Source organism: Phascolarctos cinereus, unplaced genomic scaffold (assembly GCF_003287225.1).
Source record: "Phascolarctos cinereus isolate Bilbo 61053 unplaced genomic scaffold, phaCin_HiC Scaffold_2;HRSCAF=192, whole genome shotgun sequence".
Classification (NCBI taxonomy): Eukaryota; Metazoa; Chordata; class Mammalia; order Diprotodontia; family Phascolarctidae; genus Phascolarctos; species Phascolarctos cinereus.
In genome coordinates, this window is record NW_027555625.1 from 341,662,584 (window position 1) to 341,678,420 (window position 15,837).

General features: G+C 37.3%; 1 protein-coding gene across 17 annotated transcripts; it reads left to right on the plus strand.

Moving 5' to 3' along the window:
- The first annotated feature begins 1,317 nt into the window (after positions 1-1,317).
- CDCA4 (cell division cycle associated 4) lies at positions 1,318-15,222 on the plus strand. 17 transcript variants are annotated; one of them, XM_078150352.1, is made up of 8 exons: positions 1,318-1,470; positions 1,970-2,247; positions 2,618-3,677; positions 4,486-6,966; positions 10,076-10,101; positions 10,928-11,110; positions 12,260-12,411; positions 13,486-15,222. In XM_078150352.1, exon 8 carries the CDS (start codon positions 13,492-13,494, stop codon positions 14,239-14,241), a length of 750 nt encoding a protein of 249 aa, XP_078006478.1. In that variant the 5' UTR covers positions 1,318-1,470; positions 1,970-2,247; positions 2,618-3,677; positions 4,486-6,966; positions 10,076-10,101; positions 10,928-11,110; positions 12,260-12,411; positions 13,486-13,491; the 3' UTR covers positions 14,242-15,222. The 17 variants fall into 17 exon arrangements, with proteins under 17 accessions (XP_078006478.1, XP_078006481.1, XP_078006479.1 ...); XM_078150355.1 differs by having other exon boundaries at positions 6,931-6,966; XM_078150353.1 differs by lacking the exon at positions 10,928-11,110.
- The last annotated feature ends 615 nt before the right edge of the window (positions 15,223-15,837 follow it).

Consider the following 15,837-nt stretch of genomic DNA (forward strand, 5'->3'; position numbering starts at 1 on the left):
TGCTGATCAGCAGGAAAGAAAAAAATTTAAGATGAAAGCAAGTTTGTCGCCTGTGGAGCAGGCATGTTAGGTAGCACAGTGGAAGTGGTGGTGCAACTTTAGAGAGGGGCACTGAGGTTGGAGAGGATAGATTAAAGGGAATGAGAAATAAGGGATCAGGCAATGGGGTGAAGGAGAAAGGAGTCTGAGAACCAGGGAGGAGATATGGGGAGGGGGTGTTAATCATTGAATTCGTTTAGATTTTCCTAAGGATTTGGCCTTAACAGTGTGGTGTCCTCTTAAGGACTTAAGTAGTTTGGGTGAGGGTATAAGCACGGGGAGCTGAAGAAATGATGATACTCTCCTTCCCGTAAGGCAGGAGACCATAGGTCACATCAGATCTGGAGATTTGATGGAATGGTCTTTTTCTTCTTCCCTGGAAAGGAGAAGTCTGGTGCTTGACAGAAGGGTGTTTTGCCTCTTCCTAAGGGAGGCAGGAGACCTAGTCAGATGGAATGGCATCCTTTCCAAGGTAGGAGACTAGCGTTCAATAGAATAATGTTCCTTTTCTTCACAGTGAAACCAGGCAAGGAGACTATGGCATTTTCCACTTTACCTCAAAGGCTGGTGAGTGATGGAATGACTATACATGGAACATATGAAAAGACAGGACAAATCTACAGGCTGCAACACTGCAAAAGGCAGGGAGGTGTTGTGGTCTGGGTGGGAGAAGGGGGTGCAGGAGTTCACAGACAACCTTTAATTTTTTTGGTAGAAATCCAAAAAAATAAACATAACATGATATATGCATCTCTTCTGGGCATTACCAAATCTGTGAGGCAACGTGAACTCGATTCGTCCTAGCCCCACGTCCAGGATCCTAGGCATTAAGCTGCGCTGCCTCCCGACCCGGAGGACGCAGCCACTGGCATCCCTGCACCTCCACAGCAGCCCCGGCCCGGGCAGCCAGGAGTGTCTATGGAACAAGTAGCAGCGGACCCTCAGGACACGCCAGGCCGCGAGCTGGAGAGCGCGTCCGCGCGAGGCAGTCCCGGCCCGAGCCGACTGCGAGGTGTACACGCGCCCACAACTGCCTACCAGTCTTCAAACCAGGAGAGCGGGAACTCCAACCACCTCCGTACCCTCCCCCACGCCCTCGGGATTTTAAGTCGGGAGACTCCCCCGCCTCCCAACCCTAGGTTCTCGACCAGTCAGAGGCCGAGGCGGCTCAGCGGTCGCCATGGTTACTCTTTATGGGCGGTGAATGGTGGAGGAAGTGGCGGGGACCGTCACTCAGCGGCCGGCTCCGCCCCGGGATCTTCCCTCCCTGGGCGCTCCTCCTCTTTCCTTCCTCGAGGGCCCCGCCTTGCTTTCCTTGCTTGGTAGCTGTGAGGACTCGGAGCTAGAGCGGGTTTTGGAGCTCAAGCTGTGAGTAAACTGGGGCCCCCGAGTCGGAGCCCGGAGCCAGAACGGCGGCCGAGGCGGCTTCAGGTGAGCTCGGCCTCTGCGGGGGCAGGACGCTCCGCCCCGGGTTGGGTGTGTGTACGGGGGTCGGGGTTGTGGGGCACCCCGGTGATGGGGGCTGCCGCTACCGGAGGGGGAGGAGGCCGGTCCAGGAAATCAAAATGGCTCCCGCGGCTCGGCTCCCCTCCTCCTCCCCCCCCGCGGCCTCCTACTGGCCTCCCCCTCCCCCTCTCTCTTCTGCCCTTTCCCTTTCTGGGCCTCTTAGGCCCCGAACCCGGGGCGGGAAGCCGGGCCCTCTCCCGGCCCGGCCTTTGTGTGGCCCGGCCCTGAGCCGCCGGCGCTTGCCGGCACAAAGCGCCCGCCCCGGCCGGGTCCTGCGGCCCGCGCTCGGCCCCCGCCTTTCCCGCCCGCTCCCTCGCGGTCCTCGCCCCTCCAGGCCCCGGGGCCGAGGCCGCCCCGCGCACCGGCTCCTTCCTGGCTAATCCCCCAATTTCTTTTTCTGTTTTCTTTTCCTACCTGCTCGTAGATTTCTCTCATCTCGTCACCCTTTGCCATCCCCTCTTTCTTGCCCCCTCCCATATATATATGTGCGTGTAGCCCACCTGCCCAGCCGAGAAGGCCGCTCCTCGCACAGAGGCTCCCGGCAGCGCCAGTTCCCCATGGATCCCCGGGGCCGCTTCCGCGGCAGGACAGACTTCCCGCTGTGCAGGAGGAAACGTACTTTGAGTAATGGAAAGTCACTTCTACCAACCATTGTAACTCCATCCAGAGCTGCTGGTGACATCTTAAATCTCTAGTGCGAAGGTCGAGTTGGTTGATTAGCCTTGCCAGGTTTCTTCCCGAAATGCAATGAATTATTTGTGAAAATACATGATTGAGGGGAGGGCGTTCTAGTTTATAATGGGAGTGGTTGTGGTGGTGGTGGTGGTGGTGTGTTGGTGATGGTGATGATGGTGGTGGTGGTGGTGGTGGTGGTGGAGGAGGAGGTGGGTTTGGTGCCTAAGGTGGATGGTTTTCTTTCATTTGTTGACCCTTTTCAGGTTCCCCAACCCCTTTTAGACTTCTCAGCAATCTGACATTTATATGAGGCTTTAAAGTTTGCAAAGAAGTACAGGTTCTTAAAAGTGTTTTTTAAAAAAAAGTTATGTTGGATGTTGCTAATCTCACATTCTAGGTGCCACAGGCAAAATCCTGGTATATTTCATCAGTCTGTCAGTCCTTCCGTGAATTTTATTTATTGGCACAGGAGTTTTTACCTATATTTGGTCAATGGAAGGTATTGTATCATTTCTTGTGAAGTCAAGATAATACTTTTTTTTTAAAAAAACAACCCGTTTTGTTCCTCACAGCAGCTTTCTGTGAGTAAAGGAGGTGCTACCACTGTGAAGCTGAAGTACTTGGCCTGTTGACTCAGATGGGCTGGGGAAAGAGATTATCCCAATATGGTTCTTCATATCAAAGCGGGACCATTGTAAGGCTGCTTCTAGAATAAGATGGTAGTTTATTCAGAACTCTAATACTCAGACCCTGCTGAAATTGGTGGTAAGACCCACCAATCCTAAAAATAGCTTATTTGGTGTGAATTTGGGGACGTATATGAACCATATCGTACAACTGACTTGGATTTTAAACATTGTGACTTGTATATATCATCCTACCAGTCCTTCTCTTCATCAAAAAATGCCATTGTGTAAGTTTTCTTTCTTGAATTCCTTGCAGAGGAAGAAATGGGTAGTAGATGTTTGCAGTGGGAAACTTGAATTTCATGTTAGCAGCACTTAGCAAAACCTCATGTGGTGGACTGTTGCCCTTTTAATTTAGCTACTCTTTTTGAAAAGTATAACAAGTGATACATCATAATTTATGGAGAATGGTGATCAACCATGAAACATTTTAATAAAAGGCATGCTTCTTTGTGGCTTGCTTTCCGATGCTGACATGGTGAGTGTTCATTTTAAGTGTTCTTAAATTTTGCTTTTAAGAAAAGAATTAATTGAAATTTTATAGAATAGTTCTCCTTCCCCATCCTATATAGTAGGAAGCAATTGCACTGTTAGTATTGTGTTATTATATATCTGGAAGCACAAAGATTCCACCAAGAGTGGTTGAAAAACCTGGTGCTTGTACCTACTACTTCCCTTTCAGTCTTGTTTAAGCTGACCAGTCAAATGGAGACTGACGACAGGGAGGGAAATAGGATGTGGGAAGAGGACAGTTCTCCCAAACATTTACTGGTAAGTAAACTTTATCTTTGTTGGTCTCCACTTGCCTTGTCCTACTGTAGTAACAAGTAGAAATAGTAATTAGTGAGAGTAAAAAATTTTCCAGAAAATAGCAGAAAGGTAAATTTTCCCAATGCTTTTGTGACTAAAATGAAAGACTTAAAGGAGAAATCAACCTATTGTAGTGTGTCCCAGGGAAGCATTAGACCAAATAGAAATTGTCACAAGGAGTGTCACAACCAGTAGACTGATAGCTTTTTTTTTTCTGCTGGGAAAGTTAAAGAGTAGTGGGAATAAATTACCATACTTTAAAAAAAAACTTTTTAAACATAAAATAAAGGACACTTCTAGATAAGGAAACTTCCAACACCAATATAGTCAGTAGCTTCTTTGCAATTTTAAAGTCTCTGTAGGGCAGAGAGGTTAAGTGATTTCCTCAGAATTATACAGCCAGTATGTATCAAATTGAGGTGGGACCTAGGGTCTTCTAGCTTTGAGGCCAGTAGTTCCTCTATTTATTATGCCACATTGCCTCTCAGAGGTTAAAAAAAATTGTTTTAATTTATCTGTATTTTTTATGTTACACAATTTGTTTTGCTGACAGTTACTATCAATATTACTTTTAAGATTTAGCACTGAAATCAATAGCCATCGAGGCATTTATTTCCTACCTTTAAGGAAAAACTAGAAGAAGCCTTTTGTCTCATGTTGGGGCGGGGGGGGGGGGGTTAATTCAGCTGCTGTGTTTTTTCTTATTTTGAGGGAAGAGTGGTAAATTTTGTTATCTTCCAAATAATGTTTCATTTGCCTCAACTTTCAGTGGGTTCTATCTCAGTCCTTATCCTATTAAATGGGTAAAAGGATTTTACTTTTCATTCTCGGTAAGTAACCAAAGTGACTGGATCTTTTAAGACTCCATTATGATTTACCTGCAAAATTCAAGTTCCAGAAATCAGATACCAGTGTTTTAGCAATCAACCATCATTAGTACAGATAATCCAAAAGCTTAGTAGCTTTTGATTTGGGGATATTTTAAGTCATATTTTATGTAGATAGAAGCCTTAATTCCTGAGATCATTTGACAGACAGCTTACAACTGGAGCAACATCCCATACGTGGCTAACTCAACTTTTTTATGGCTAGTGATTGTTGCTGGGATTCTACCTCTGAAGTAGATTTTTGAGAAGAAAATACCACTTAATAAATATTAATAGTATGAGATAATTGTATGCTCTGCATAGTGTCTGACCCATAGTAAGCACTATATAAGCATTAGCTATTATTATAACAAATAAGACATATCCGCTTTGTAGAGTTTAGTTAGAATGTGATACAGAATACTGTGAATTCAGGGCAAGGAATGCAAGACATTTTTCCACTTTACCTCTCTGTACATCCTCATGTTGTTCCTCATGCTGCTTTCCTTTCTCTCTCCTCCCCGCTTTAGCACCCTACCCAGGCCTGCCCTAGCTCTCCCAAGTAACCTTGCTCCAAAGATACAACCTTCAACCCCCCAACAACAATTCTTATTTTTCTAGGTTGCCAGTTACCTCAGGTAAGTGTTAGGAGGAAAGAAGTCTGAACTAATTCATACTAAAGTGTGAATGAAAAATCTTCAACCACCCCAACAGTACCAAATTTTCATTTATTAAAGACTGCTCCAGCTGATAGAAATTCAGACAATGACAAAGTGAAAAGAAAAATTCAGGTAGTATATGAGGAATTAATTACTAGACTTCAAAGGATATATACATTGGATCAAGCTTCCAGACACCCTGCAGACAATCTGCTCTTGTGCTTCAATTTCCCTAGAATGTACCTACATTTTTATATAACCTTTGGATGCATAAATAGATTTTGAGTGTATACTGTATAGTACATGTGCTACTTTGGGTTTATAATAATGTATTGGTATTTGGAACCATCTATTAGTCTTTTTTTAAGTTTTTAGAAGATTTTTGAAATGTAGTTACACATTTCATTTTTAGTACACAAACACTGTTACAACATATTTTGGTAAATGAAGCAGTATTTAAGAGTATATAGAAGCAAAAATCGTTTTCACATTTTAAATTAAAGCAGTTAATGTCCTTTCTTGATTAATATTTAAAAGAATTTAGTATGTGGAGGATTGCATTTGTACAAGTAAAACCAAGACAAAGCTAGATTGAGTTTTCTAGCAAGGCTCCCTTTCAGCTCTGGGATTCAGCTGCTATCATCTAAATACTATTAGCTATAAACTCCTTTTTGTCTGTGGGTTATCTGAGTAGCAGCAGTGTCTACAAGCAGTCAGCTTACTGCTTACTATAGAATGTTGGCTATAATAATGTACTTCTGATCTGAAATTTTGTTACTAAAGATCTTTGAGTTTTAACAGTTTTGGCTTTCAGAAATTTACATCCCCCCCCCACACTCACACCCCCTACCCCCTTTAATGTGCTTAAGGGCAATTTAAAAAAATACCTATGCACCTTTGCTTATTCTAAAGCAGAGGTGTCAAACTTGCTGCCTTCAAAACTCCAGAGTCAAAGTGAGGCCTGAACTAGATTAAAATGTAATTGAGAAATGTTTTAACAAAATAAAAATGCAATTCAACATAGATAATGTTTGTGGCTTTCTAAGTCAGTATGACCCCTGTAGGGATGTTTTTTATTTGAGTTTGATACTAGCGTTTCTGACGTAACTCACTAGTCAACTATTAGTTTTTAAATTGGCTTGTCATATTCTGAGCTTCAGTGTTGCAAAATGTTTGTGATAACTTATTTTAAAGCATTTTAAAACATTCCAAATTGTGGCTTTTTTGTCTCATTCACATTTTTTTGTTATTTAAGTAGGTGGAGGAGCCATTGACTTAAGTATGCCTAGCAATCTGGAGGAAAGGGGAAAATGCTTATTTCTAAATCAATAGGGAAATGTTGGATCTGGAGCCAGAGGGCTTGGGTTTGACTTACTACCTGTATGATCCCCTAGGTCACACTTAGCAAGTTACTTAATTTCTTTTAAAAATGAGGGAGTTGGACTAGATTGATCTCTAACATCCCTATCAGGTCTAAATAAATCTATGATCCTGTAAAGTAGAACCTTTGTTTAGAAAGCAGTGATTGCTGCATAATGGAGTGGTTTTTTTCCTATTTTAAACATGGTAATTCTAAAAGTTAAGAAAGGCAGTATAACTTAGTAGATAGTTTGCCTTGTCCTTGGAGTTGAGTACTGTCTCTGACATATGCAGGCCATGTGACCCTGTGCAAATCTCTTAACCTTTCAGGGCCCCACCAACTCTCCAGGACTCGGGCAGGAACAGGTACTGATCTTCAGTCTGATAAAATTGTAGGTCTGGTCAAAGAGGAAAAAATGAAAAAGTGATTAGCCAGAAAATTCAAAACTTGTCAGCAGCATGAAGAAGCCTATTCATATGCTAGGTATTACTGTAACATAATGACAGTTTTAAGGGGAAAACAAACCAGGCATAACAGCATTTATACGTGTCCATTACACACATGAGTGCACATAGACACAAAAAATAGTTTTGTTCTCTTCAAAAACCATTTTGTACTTGAATATTTCAAAAATGTCTTTGCTTAAAATATTTTGAAATAGGCTTGAGGGCCTGTGGCACATTCCTCTCTCACTGGTGGCAAATCCTTGTTCTTTGAAGGTGGTTTTAATTTTTGGGACTAGCCAAATTGGCTAGTGTTCGGGAATAAGGTGAGTGAGTGAATAACACTTTTTATTTTTGGTTAGCAACATCCATAGTATACTGGAAAGTGCTGGAGTAAGGAGATTTAAGTTCAGATTTTGATTATTAGCAGTGTGACCATGGGAATCTCTGAGCGTCTATTTCCCTATTTGCAAAATGGTAATGATACTTGTACATACTAATCACAGGTTGTGTGTAAAAAACACTTTATAAAATCTAAAGCACTACATAAAATGAGTTGTCTGTTAATAATAGTAATTATAGCCAATATTTATGTGATGCTTACTATGTGCCAGGTAGTGTGCCTGTGCTACGTGCTTTACAGTTATCTCAGACGATCCTCAACAACCCTGGGGGATGGGTGCTGTTATTATCCTCATTTTACAGATGAAAAAACTGAGGCAAAGAAAGGTTAAGTGATTTTCCCAGGATTATACAGTATCTTGAGGCTGGATTTGAACACAGGTCTTTGTGACTCCAAACCCAGTGTTCTATCTGCTTAGTTGCTACTCTTTATGATAAAAGTAAGGAGACTGAATTTTCTTAGGTGGCTTTTAAACTGCCTCTGCTAGTAATTTGAAAAGGGAATTTGATATTTAAACTCGAACTTCACCTACCTAATAGCTGACATGTAATGTTTTAAGATTTTCAAGATTTTTACACATTTTATCTTGTTTGAGCCTCACAGAAACCCTGTGAAGTATTTACAGTTACTCTCATTTTTATACTGCAGGTAATAACCCCATTTTTTTAATGAGAAAATTGAAGTTTATAGAACTTGTGACTTGCAGATGATCATACAGTGTCACAAGTGGGATTTGAATTCAGTTCTTCCTGACTTAAGTCAGCTATCCTTGTAGCCCCCTGTATGTGGCCTCAGTTGGGTAAAAGGAAGTGTTCTCTAAGGGGGGAAAAAACCTAGAAGTACCTGTGATATGGTAAGTGTTGGATTAGGTATTGAGTGAGATAAATTGAGATAAGACAATTCTTGTCTTTCAGGAGCTTAAAATCTAGTACCCTTTGGGGGGGGGGGTTTGAGGCAGTTGGGGTAAACTGACTTGTCCAGGGTCATACGGTTAGTGTCTGAAGTCAAATTTGAACCCAGTTCCTTCTGACTCCAGGGCTAGTGCTCTATCCACTGTGCCACCTAGCTCCCCACACACTTGTGAGACAAAGACAGCAGCTCATTTTTCCCAGAATTTACACTGGCTATAGGCAATAAATATCCATGCTTTTTTTTAATTTTTGAAAACTTACTTTAGTATATATACATAGTAAGGTAAAGGTAATTGTCCTCACAGTTACAATAAATACTTTTTGTTGACCAACTTTTTAAAAGAAGGTGATTTTTACAAAAAAGAAAATAAGTAATTTCCTTCCACTAGATTTCACTTTTTAAAATTAGAAATTACCCTGAGCCACTTAGGTTTTAATATAGCAAATTTATGTGTGTTGATAATCTTATCTAAAAACATGATAACAGTAGGTCTTCAGTGTAGTGAGCAGTTTATATGTAGATATACATATTTAGTATATCTTCTAAACATTTTTCCAGCTAAATTTTATGGCTGCTTATGATTGTCATTTCAGAATTATCCAATTGATTGGGTGACCTGATTTGCAGCCAAAATAATGCAAAGTGGGTAGATGCTTAAGTGGAGAAGACGGCAAGAAATCTCTGCTAAATCATGATTCAGGGCTTATTATTCTAGTAATTCATAACTTGGGCAGAATTTTATTTGATTTCATTATGGATTGGGGAAGAATTTGATTTAAATTTATTTGTCCTAATTTAAATCACTCATTGGGAAGACTAATCATTTGTCTTAACAAAAAGTGCCTTTGATAAATTGTGATTGAAGCTTTGATAACTTTTCATAATCAGTAAATTTACTTCTTAAGAGAATTTAGCTATTGTACAGTTTAAATATGTCAGTAGAGCTATGATATTATTTTGATAACTCCATTGAGACGGCTGGCAATCTTACCATGCCTTCTAATTCATAATTCTAATTCGTTATCTCCCATAAATACTACAAAGAGGTTTGCTGTTAGTCTTCCTTTTGATCTTTTTCACATTTTGTAGCTATAGTGTCCTATCTTTTTTATCACTCTTCCTCACTATATGATTAACTATTCCTTTTCTTTTGATCATATACCTTTTAAAACATTGACTTATTTTTCTTTTTAAAAAAATTTTAACTACCTTAAAAAATAATTATTTGCCAATGCTTAATGAAATAAGTTTGAAGTAACTGGGGGAGAGAAGGGGTTGAAGCCTTTCCAGATTAATAATTTCATTTCAATTCATAAATATTTTAAAATCGATTATAGTGTATAGCCACTGGGGATGTAAAAAGACGATGAGTGTGGGGAATATATCATGTTCTCAGAAAAATGAAGGTAATTTGAAACGGGAAATTTGTGCATATTTTTGCCACAGTATTTTAGGGAGATAAAAGGATACAAGAATGCCAAGAAATATTATGTTTAAAAGAAAAAGTAGATAAGCTTTCTTGTATTACAAGCATGTATGATTGTCTTTAAAATATTTTTTAAAAATATTTTAAAATTGAGCATATGACTTAAACATGTAGTGTTCTTTTTATTCATAGACTAGCAATAATTAGCATAGCACTTTTATTTTTAAATTCCTAAATGATTCCTCAATTTAGAATTCAGTGAGAGAAAATGTATTTTTCTATTCATGCAGGAGAAAAGTTCTTCATAGCTGGATTGGTAAGTCTGAGTTCTTAAAAGCAATATCCACCAACTTTACTAAAAAATTCATTGCACCTTTTTCTTGAATAATGAGGTAATTTGTGTAATGTGATTGGTTTTGTGAAAAAAATATATATTGTAATTAGTACTAAAGAGGGGTGATTAAAGTTTGTTTACAAATAATCATTTATATTCTCAGTTCTATAATATCTGATTTTTAATATAAATTAAAATGATTTTAAGGTATTTTTAGTATCCATTCTGGTATTCTTTTTCTTTCTGAAAGGTTTATATAGAAAATACTTGTTTAACTATTCTATGTATAATTATTCATGTTGCTGGTAATATATTTTGGTGAGTTTTATGACATCCTTGAGATTATTCATTGAGGTTTTATTTCATGAGATGTCATTGTGTTAGTGAGCACTGGTTTGGAGAATATTGACTTTTAAAAATCGTGTCAGTGGCTGTTTTTGTTGTTTGATGACCTGGTTTCAAGTATCATAGATGAATTGAGGCTGTACCTGTAGAGATGGAGCTTTGAAGGAAATTTTTTTAGTATGATTTTAACACACTTTTAATTGTAAAGAAAAAAATTGAGTACATTTTTATAACATGCTTAATATCTTAAGGTTGGTATGCACAGTTAACTTGTTTGTATAGGATGTTTCTTCATGGATTAATTGCATAGTAGGAAGCAAAACTAATATAAGGTAAGGAGAGGAGATCAAACAGTTTGGAGGGCTTATTTGTTTAGAGTAGTTAGAAGAGCTGAAAGCACTTGTGAAATTTTTTTCTGGAGCTTAGTTTTAATGTTTTATCTGTTTTTCTGTCCTTCCTGTAGTACTTACTCTTATTCCTTCAAACATTTATTGAATGCTTACTATGTGCAAAGTGCTGTGGAGAATACATAGATGAATCAGGCAAATTTCTGAACCTCACATGAAGAACTGGCCATAACTTTTTCAAAATGCAAATGACAGACACCTTTTTAAATGCTAGTTAATTTTGTTCTCTTCCTACCAAGGTAGGTGTTGCATTGCCCCTTAAAGAATATGAAATTATAGCTGTCATAGAGAAAAGAAAGGGGCTTTTAATATCAAGAATCAGATATAACTGCAATTTAAGCAGCTTGTACTCCTATTAAGCAGGTAGTATTCCTATATATAGTAATGGTGTGTTTCGAGGTAGAGTTGGTAATATTGAAATGGGTAAGGATCTTTAAGGATAGAGAGCCTTTAAAATAATTACCCAATTTTCAAATTTGAAGAAAGCATTTTACAGAGGAAAATGGTGTAGTGAAAACATTAGCATTTAAGTCTGATAACCGGGTTCAAGATCTGGTCTGTTATGATCTCGGTGACCTCAGGCAAAACACTTAATATTTCTGTCTCTTTAAAATGAAGGGTTTGGATGCAATAATTTCTGAGGCCTTTTCTATCTCTAAATCCTATTCTCTAATCTTTGAAGTAGCATTATGATTAGATTGGAAAGGGAAAGGGGATGATGACAAGAATGTGGGAGGCAGTTAAACACAGTAGGAAGGTACTCTACGATAATTTATTATAATTTATGTGAGAGATGGTTTTAACTTAATGGTTAGGAGCAGAATGTGTGAAGAAAGAAGAATGAAGTAACTCAGATTCCAAGAGATACCAAAGTTTATTTGGAAGATGATCAGGAATCTAAATTCTTAATAGTTTGCGGTTTAATTATTTGCAAGGATAAAAGTAGAATTTCAGAATTCATGATGGATCACAATATACTCATCATTTAGTAAGAAATTTGCAGTCTCTGGTGGTCTGCAAACAGCAGAATATTATAACTTCCTAGCAGTGTATGGTAAATAAACTAAAAAATACTTCCAAATATAGATGTTGCCTCAGAAATCAGATATCTTTGGTGTTTAGTAGAAGCTAATCTCTAAGAACATAAATATGAAGTCTGTTGTTAGAATTCTCCTTATTACAGATAGTTTCTGGTTTTGTGATTCACCATAATAATAAGCCTTGGTCTTTAAGGCATCATTTGGCCTCATTTTTAAAAACCTTGGTTTATTAAAGAATATATTATGAATGTGCTTGGTGTTTTCATAAGTATTTGTAATACAGTTTTCATGTTTTAAAATTCTAGTAGCACTATATGAAAATAAAATGGCATTTCCTTAATCTTATAGTATGGATGAGAGTGGCAGCTTGGTGTAAGTGAATATTGTTGGAGTTGGAGTCAGGAAGACCTGGGTTCAAATTCTGCCTCTGACAGTCACCTCTGACCATGAGAGAGTCACTTAACTTGAGCCTTGAGCAACTCTGTAAGATTTAGATATAGGTGGGTTGTGATCTATGGTGGAAGAAGTTACAAGGCATTAATGTATTTAAACTAGTTTTTTTTTAATTTTTAAATGGTTTAGACTTATTTACAAAGCATTAATGTATTTAAACTAGTTTTTTTTTAAAATTTTTAAATGGTTTAGACCTATTTACAAACAGGCATGAGTAGCATTTTTTTTAATCCCCTTGTTAAATAACTGGATAAATTGATATAATAGGGATGCAGATGTTAAAACTGGGAAGGCAGAGGCCTGATGCCACTTCATTAAATACTTTGTACAGTATGCCTTTTGTTAGAGATGGCTATGTAGTTTAAAACTAATAAGTGTTTTGTCATATAAACATCTTTTAAATCATAAGTTTCTTTACTTTTTTTTGTTTTTAGTTTACTTAGATTTAGGGCACATTTCAAAGCAAAAATTCTATAATCTTAACTAATGGTGCAAATATAGCAGGCCGTCCAAAAGTGAGTTTTATTCCAGTAATAATTCTAAATATACAGCTGTGATTCTGTATGAGCACTATAAGAAAAAAATCAACTGGGATTTATTTGCCTCATTGTACAAATGTAGGCATTAAGGAGAAAATGGAAGTTTCAAAAAATAATTTGGGAAACATATGTTAAGTAGAATGGTAGATCCCTTAATTTGGTTATCTGCATTTTAATCCAAACCTTTACAAGTGATTTTTTTTTTTGGAAACTTAAGGCCCTGTTCACCTGTACCAAGTCTCTGAATATATCTTCTGTTATAGGCATAAACACCCCTTTTGACTTTTCTCTTTCTGTATAATATATGAGACATACCTAGTTCACCTGTTTAAAAATGAACAATATTGATCTTTAATTTGAATGCTGGTCCCACTGTTCAATAACCCACTGACTGTTATATTAGCTAAAGTTAAACCTACTTAGCTGTATTCTAGGAGGAATAGTTTAGTGTTGTGATTAATCCATCGCTGTAGAGATCTAAGCATTGGTTAAATGCTGTTTCCTTCTCTGATAGTTTTTGTTTTTGTTTCTGAAAACTGGACATTTTAAATTATGCTAAAATAAGTTATTTGGTTTTAACAGGACACAATGTTTGCAAGAGGAATAAAGAGAAAATGTTTTGATGGTGAAGAAGATATTGAAGGAACCCTGGCTGGTTTTAAGTCTGTTCCCTCATATAATCTTCAGCGGCAATCACTTTTAGACATGTCTCTGGTAAAGCTTCAGTTGTGTCACATGCTTGTTGAACCTAATCTGTGTCGATCGGTTCTTATAGCAAACACTGTAAGACAGATTCAAGAAGAAATGACCCAGGATGGAACTTGGCAAGTGATAAATGCTCAGAATACAGGACAGGCTTCTCTTGATCGCCTAGTATCATCAGATATCCTTTGTCGTTCAACGAAAGAACAGGGTGAAGGGAAACTTGTCCCAAGTTATAGTAGTTTCTCAAAAGACTTTGAAGACATCCAGTCCCAAGATATTATTTCCGACCTGTCCACAGTTGCATCAGTACAAGCTCCAAGAAATCCTCAAAGTAATGTTTGGGAAATGGAGAACCCTCAAGAAAATAGGGGAAACTTTCAGAAGTCACTAGATCAAATATTTGAAACATTGGAGAACAAAAATCCTAATTCTGTAGAAGACTTATTTTCAGATGTTGACAATTCTTACTATGATCTTGATACAGTATTAACAGGAATGATGAGCAACACAAAAATGGGACATTGTGATGTGCTTGAGAGCTTTTCATCTCAAACAACCACAAATTCTAACTCAAATTGTAAATCTGATATAAATGAGCTTGACCATATTGTGGAAATCCTTGTTGAATCTTGAAATGGTTAAATACAAAGCATGATTCTTTGAAGAAGTCAAGAACTTTGAAAAAACACGCCTTCAAATAGTTTACTATCAAATATATATGTAATCTACATAAAAGCTAAAAAGCACTTCATTTTGTGAAATAGTGTTATCTTTAAAGCTAACATGCTACTTGCCTTTTGACAGTTTTGGTTTGTCCACTGAAATTTAAATATATACTCTAACAAATAGTTGCAGGGTATGACGCTTCCAAGGTTAGGCTTAAACTTTTTCTTCCTCAAGGCAGAGGGGAGACTGGTACAATGGCTTCTTGACTTTTCATTTAACATTTTTTTCAGGGCCTATACTTAAATTCCCAGTTGCCCTGATTCCTTTACCTTTCCTCTTTCTTTTTCAGCTACGATCACCAGCCTTCAACTTTATTAGTCTAGATAGATTTTTTTTATTAGTTTTGTATGTTTTGGGCAATATTTTTGCGTCTTTAAAATATATTTTTGAAATTTTTTATACTTTTATCAGTTTTTAGATTTTCCAGCTATTTTCCTAAAAGTATATTTTTACTATAAATGTCCTTTCTGCTGCTACTTCAGTAACTTTTTCCATAGCATAAACACTTGGAATTGGTGTTTTCCTGTTAAAATTTTAAAATAATTTTCATTTTTCAGAACTATATTTTATAGTTCAGTAAACTGTAAATATACAACATGCTTTAAATTTCATAATCGTGTAGTTCTTTATTAAAGTTGAGAAACTTGTATTGCTTTTTATACGTGAGCATTGTTAGAAGGAAAAAAATACTGATCCATAGATACAGTTCTATTAAAGCCATGTTTCAAGTTAATTCTGAATATAAATTATGTAGGGTTTTATTTATGTATATTTATATGTAAATGTCATCACAGTGAATTGTTTATCATTGAAGTCTAGGGTCAGATTTGTTTATGTGGGAAAACTCTTGCACTAATTACTAAGTAAAGTGTTATTGGGGCCTTTGAATCTTTATCATTGTGTTCTTTTATCTAAATTAGTATGTTTTACTCCAGTGTAAGTTTTCTGTGTGTCTGTTCTTCCTCTGAAAGATGTTGCTTAGGTCTTTTATCTACTTTAAATAAGAAATACATTTGTCATAGAGTGTGTTTAATAAATATATCAAGGGATCTGTTTAGCAAAGCGTAGCTTAATATTATTAGAATGAAAGTCCAATTTTACTGTATTAAGCTGGGCCTGGAATTTTTCTTTTAAATCAGACTGTAGTCTGCTTGAAATAGATTTGTGTACATTTGGCTATGGCACCTCATCAGATTTTGAAAAAGATAAAAGTCAGTATGGAGGATGGAGTAACAGAAGTAAAATTGGAAAGACTTGGGAAATGGAATCTGGACTGCTTAAGTGCAATGAGGAACAAAGAAGTTGAGAATCAGGGAAGGACTTTTTTTTTTCCAAAGACATATTCCTTTCTTCAAGGGGAAAAAAAAGCTTCCACATTTCTTGTCTTAAACTTTTTCTCTTCCCATATAGATTGGTATAAATGTCACTTCTAATACTTTCTCAGATTTCTTGTGCATTTGACTAATAAGTATTTTAATATGAATATTCAAAGAATTATAAAAG